Raw genomic sequence first — 6353 nt, forward strand, 5'->3', positions numbered from 1 at the left:
ATTTCTGAAAGATTTCAGCTTTAATTCAAGAGAGAGCAAATTTAATTTACTGACTGAGGGGGGCCTATTTACTTACTAGACCCCGAGAATAATTAAGTTAAATTCAGAGAAAGAGATAAGAATACTAATAAGTGATTGATCAGCCATCATAAAAAATTTTACGAGAGGTGACGACGATGACAATCAAAGGAAAGAGAACGAGAGAAAATTTTGAGTGTGATAGGATAAACTTAACACTGGTTGGAGAAAACAAATGTTCGAAGGACCATGTTGGAAATGGAACTCTTGTTGGCGGTGTCGACCGTTCAACTTCCAAGAAAGAGATAAGAGAGATGACACCTTTTTTGTTGTTGCTAGTAGATCCTTATATTACACACTGATCTATATACATCATTTTGGGATTTCGATAGCTAGTTTAGGGTTGAGTAGGTTAGGGAACAATAGATTGAGTGGGAAGAGTGGGTAAAATTGGGGCCCTCTGTTGAGGTCCCTACAAATTACACATAAATAACAATAGTAAAGTGTCGATCACTGTTGGGAGTCATTATATTCCCAACAAGTACTATCGAAATTTTGTTTTATTGAAATTAAGGACACAAGTATTTTTGTTCTTAAGTAATTATGGACTGTTGTATTTAAAATGTTTAATAATTCGGGCTTTAAGTAATTCATGCAACGTGTATTTAGTCAAATACTTGCTAGTAATTATGGTCACCAGTAATTAAAATTATGTTCACAAATAATAGGTTCTATTAGTACGATTGTTCGTAAGTCACTAGAAATGACTTAAGTAATTATATTCTTAAGTAATTTTTCTCTTAAGAAATTATTTTCTTAAGTAATTATTCTCACAAGTAACTATTTTCTTAAGTAATTATTATCTTATGTATTTACACGGTGTAAACACTTTTATTATTTTGTATTTAGAGAATTAAAGTGAAACGTCATTTATTGATTGCGTTATTGGCTTATTGCGTAGGTTCAGGTTGCGTACAAACTTTTACGCGTTTGCAGGTTTAAGAACGCGCCTGGAAATTACATCAACATCAACAGTTTCGAGTTGTCTGCTTGTCACTTGTCAGTTTTTTTTTCCAAAAGTCAGACAAGAGTTGATTGCTGGTTAATTGAGGCTCAAAAGTCAAAATAGGCGTTGTTTGTGAAAAATATTTTGTCTTGGGTAACATATTTTCTTTCTTTAAGATAGAAAAGCAAGCTTATCAGCTCGCCGCGAAGGGATAGTCGTAAGCCAGTTGAAAACTGTCTTAATTGAAAAATTCAGGGCCTATGATTAAGTCGGACTTATTCACAATTCACGCTTTTTTTCACAGACTTTTTGGTCTTAAAACGGGATTTTTCTGACACAGTTCAATATCCTTGCAAGTTATTTACGTTTGGTTTGATCAACTCATATTTTCCAATTTTTACACATAAAGTTCAATAATTGCATTTAAAAATAACCATCTTTTAGTCAAATAACTACAAAACATAAATGCATATCTGGTTGTTGCGTCTAGGTTGGGTCATCAATTATTGCGTCATCACGGCGATGCTATGGACATCTGGTGGTGATTTATTTTGATCTAAAGGGAAAAAGTTGTAGTCGCAACCGCCAGATGTCACTAGTCGTTAAGCAATTATTTTAGCAGTTTTTCATTAATTACAGGAGAACTAATTAAGTAAATAAAATTATTTTTGTACTGGTCGCACCGCATATTTTTTGTCTAGTTTTTAAGACCAAAAAGTCTGAAATGTGTCGTAAAAAGCCCGAGCTATGGAGCGTTACATACATACATACATACAGACAAAGTGACATGGCTTTTTTTTTCTGCGTATGCGATTATTAGCTTCGCCCTTCGGGCTCGCAATAAGTAAACGTAAGTTAACATTTGTGTGAAAATGTTTGTTTATTCTGTCTATTTGTTAAGAATCAAATTGTTACACCAGTTAAAGGAAACAGAAGTTTCATCAGAAGAGATTTAAAAAGAATCATCAGTACTACAACCAGGTGGTATTGGATGTCAAAAAAATTTTAAATGCTTCCCTCCAGGTAGCAATAATATTTCTTTTATGTATGTTTTCTATTCTTAAAATTTTGTTATCCGCCTTTAGGTATTAATGAAAATATTCAAGCAGACCTCCAAGTAAAAGTCACAGAGCTAATAATAAGAGTTCTGATAGCAAATGAAGGTCTCCATTACTATCAGGTTATAGCAAAATTAAATTACGAAGATGATCCTCTTACAATTATTATGCTTCCATGCACAGGGTTTTCACGATATTGCCATCACACTGTTGCTTGTTTTAGGAGAAGATGAAAGTTACAGTGTGTTATGCAGACTTTCCCAATCACATTTCCAACTGTTTATGGGACCAAATATGGAGCCTATCTACAATGGAAATTCTTAACTTAGTGTATGCACTAGTCAAAAATGAAAATCGTGATTTTTACAATTATTTGAAGAGGTATTTGAAACCCCTCTCCCCCCCCCCCCCTAAAAAAAAAGAAAGATTCTCTTTAAAATTTGAATAACCTGTTATAATTCTAGGTCGGAGCTAGGGACAATTTTCTGCCTTCCGTGGGCGATTACTTATTGGTTTGGCCATGTTCTCAACGATTACGAAGCTATCGTAAGATTGTTTGAACTATTTATGTTCTCACATCCATGGACCTCTATGTATCTATCTTCTGTCGTCGTGTTGCATAGAGCAAGTGATATTTTCTTGACACCGTGCGAGATGCCGCTTCTACATCAAATGCTCTCCAACGTACTATTTTTTTTAATCAGCTCTTTTTCGATTAATGTTCTTACAGTTTTATCTTAGGTCCCTGATAATCTACCATTTGATAGTCTTATTACTGAAACAGAGAAGTTGATGTGAACCTATCCACCAGATGTAATGGAAACAATTGTCCGAGATGCACGCTGAAAAGTATCTTAAGCATTAAGTTTCTGCTGATATTTCCTGAATGACATTAATGTTTCATCTTGTTGTAGTATTCGTAAGATAAAGGAAGAGGACGAAGAGAGGAAAAGGAGAATGGAACAGAGAAAGACTGCTTTACAACCCTAGTGGCACACGATGGCCTGTGGATATCCACCCATGGTCTTAGTTTGAGCCCAAATGATGTACTTTGGATGTGTTTTGGACATCTTAATTACCGTTCCATGCCAAGTCTCGAGGTTATCTGTGGCTGATCTAAAGTACATCCTGTGGTCATCCATAGGATGTCCTATGGATATCATATTACGATAATCACGCAAAGATTAAAGATTTTCATGTACATATATGCTTATATACATGGTACACTATTAGAGATGTACTCACATCATCACTATAGTCTTTCATCATAGGTATCTTATTATATTTTTGATGAAATACTTTATACTGACTCTGGGTTTGAACCATCATCCTTAAGATTACCAGTCGAGTACTCTAACCACTAGACCATAGACTGATAGAAATTTATTATATGAAAACCTATAGGCTGCTTAGTGTTTGCGACCTCTGTGTGTTAACGAGACTCGCTGTGACACGCTGGGCGTTGATAATGATGTTCGGTGATGAGGGAAAAAAATAAAAATAAAAAAAAAATAAAAAAATAAAATAAAATAAAATAATAATTAAAAAATTATAATAAAAACGATGACCTAACGGATGTCTCCTGGAGGTAACAAGGACAAAAAAAGGACATCTTTAGGCTATCATTGCTAGACATCCTATGGCTGTCTTGTCTCCATCAGAAATTTTCAATTTGGATGTAGATATGGCTGGGATGTACAGACGTGCCATGGACGTCCAAGGGAGGAAAAGTGCCACTAGGGAAGGGAAACATAAAAAAGCGGCGATTCAACGTTGGACTCCTTGGTCTGGATTCAGAAATTTAAGATCCCAAACTACGAAGGTTGTTGCAACATTCGCATTTATTTATAACTATGTCAGACCAAATATAGAGATATTTTGAAGTTCCATTTGTCATGTTTGAATGCTTGTCATACCCAATAATTAAGAAAAACAGAAAATTTCATAATATTGAATATTGTACCTGTTGTGTTCCTCTTCTCTTAAAGGGCATTCCTATATTTCAAATTTTATGAATGTGAAAAATGTATTTAAATAAACTGGTTTGTATTCATTATTCCATGTGTTTTACACGTTGATCAGCCACATAGCTTTCTTGGCTGTCTATACAGTGCCACCCTATTGGACCAATTTCACAATCTGCACACACCAAATATTTATAGTTCCCAACCGTTTTAGAAAATCCAACATTTTCAAATTGGAACATATCAGGTATCAGCCAAGATTTTGTGACAAAGCCAAAGTCTAGACCGATTGATCGATTCAACTCTTAGGCGAAAATCTATTTCGTTTCTTCAATCGATATCAAATTCAGAAAAAGAACTAAGTTGGTCAATAAAAGTGTAGTAGACATTGAGTATAGACAACAAGGGCGTTGTGCTGATTAATTCGTCATTCCCGCAAATTTTTCTTGCCTGTGGCAGACGAAAATGGCACTTTTCGCGAATCGCTAAAGAAAATGTATTTCCTTTTTGTATTTTTCGAATAACGCGAAATTGCGCTGCGCGACTAACAAGGACATGTACTTGTTTGTCCGCAGGAATTGTTCATATTGCAAAGGTGGAGCCAGTTACATTGTCAGTCCCGAACTACCGATCGACGAAGATCGATCAATATGACGGTTCCTCCAAAGATGGATCTTACCTGTGTTGTACGTCGACATATGTTAAAGTACTGAGCAGAAGAAAATGTAACTTCTCCGACGCTGTTTTCAACCCGCCACAATTTGTCGACATTTTTCCGGATCCGCAATTGACATCTTTGTTTACCATAGCAACCAAAGAAATCGGAGTTCAATGCCAAGCTTGTGATGTTTCAGCACTTAATGTAAGTCAGTATTGAATTTAAATTTTTCAATAGCCTCGTAAATAGCATTAGCTAATACAAAACGTATTGGAAAATTTAGATCAATACGGATTGTGCTACGACCGAGGCCCACGGAGTTTTCCACAAGGAAGGTGGATGGCCTCGCGATGTCAACCCGCAAGAAGCCGATCAAACGGCTCGCCGCTCGCTACCGCAAAAAGATCGAGAAGGATTAAGCTTATTCCCGTACTGTTCTACAACTTGGACATGTTGAATTGATATAAATGTGAATAATGTTTATACTAATAAGTGCAAACAGATTTTTTTACCCCCTTTTAGCAAATGGAACATTACATCAAGCAAAACAATGTATTTAACATCTATGAGGATTATTTCACTGATTCTCCCGATGTGTAATCATAAATTAATTTAATACCTTTTTATTATTTCTGGATGGCTGAATTTTGATATTTCCAACAGGCAAACGCCAGATCCGAATCCTCTGCGAACCCTTCATAGTTCATACACGCTGCCCAATCCTCAACGATTAGAGCAAACGTCGATATTCTTTCGATCAATGGTCCTCCCGATCGTTCAGATGGAGTAAATAGAGTCACAGAGTACATCCTCATTGCATTCCGCATTCTGACGCCATATCTTGAGTGGTTGTTTTTTTCTTTTTTTGAATTTAAAATCCGGCCGGAGTCCACGTCTTTCCTGTCTGGTTACAATAAACCAACGGCATAATTGAATTAGACAATAATTCATTTATAATATTTATTTTTAACTGTCAAAAGATAAAAAAATTACCCTTTCTATTGTCGATGTTACTCTCTAGATGTTACCTGTGTGCATTATGTCTAAATTACACTGTAGCTTGTTTACACAGCGTAACCTAGGCTACAGAGTAGTGTGTGGTAATTTATCTCACTCAGGATAAAGAATAGAAACTCCTAGACATACAAAAAAGCTGCGGTTGACACTATATGCGCTTCATCTTCCCATGGGCCACCTACGCCATGTCAAACCTTTTTGTTATTATGAGATGTGATTCAAAGGGTAAATCTTTTGGCTGTCATATGGTAACACAAAATCATTAATAATGCATGAGCCGAGCGGCTATGTGTGTCGAATCAAAGAAGAAATAAAAATTCTAGTTTCCTTTTGATCTCCTTAATAAGCTGATGGTTCATACATGTAGGTGTTTGTATCTTTCATATGTTGCTTGATCCTATCCTATTTCAGTACGATTTCTATTTCTATTTTTCCACCCCGTTGTCCATCAGTCAACTTTCATGCGTAAAATATTAGATTAGTGTGTATTGCATTTGCATTTCTGTTTTAAATGAGCCAACGCGCGTTTGAATTCTTTACTGGTGTACATGCACATGAGCGGATTGTAAACAATTTGAATGAGGAACAAGTCGCAAATGAAAGGATTGATTCGGAATAGTGTCGGGCAGCTC

The 6353-nt window shown here is 35.8% G+C and overlaps 1 protein-coding gene and 1 long non-coding RNA gene across 2 annotated transcripts; both read left to right on the forward strand.

Annotated features, from left to right (window-relative positions):
• The first annotated feature begins 640 nt into the window (after window positions 1-640).
• Window positions 641-2909, forward strand: LOC124337678 (TBC1 domain family member 20-like). Its single transcript, XM_046791716.1, is given in 8 exon segments — window positions 641-663; window positions 1951-2018; window positions 2021-2047; window positions 2110-2204; window positions 2266-2350; window positions 2352-2463; window positions 2547-2766; window positions 2824-2909. Coding segments are annotated over 8 exon segments (687 nt in total). The 3' UTR covers window positions 2881-2909.
• Window positions 2910-5141: 2232 nt separating this feature from the next.
• LOC124337524 lies at window positions 5142-5471 on the forward strand. Its single transcript, XR_006917406.1, has 3 exons — window positions 5142-5156; window positions 5227-5300; window positions 5368-5471. It is a non-coding gene; the product is annotated as an uncharacterized LOC124337524 (long non-coding RNA).
• Window positions 5472-6353: the final 882 nt, after the last annotated feature.

The sequence above is a fragment of the Daphnia pulicaria genome, chromosome 4 (assembly GCF_021234035.1).
Source record: "Daphnia pulicaria isolate SC F1-1A chromosome 4, SC_F0-13Bv2, whole genome shotgun sequence".
Classification (NCBI taxonomy): domain Eukaryota; kingdom Metazoa; phylum Arthropoda; class Branchiopoda; order Diplostraca; family Daphniidae; genus Daphnia; species Daphnia pulicaria.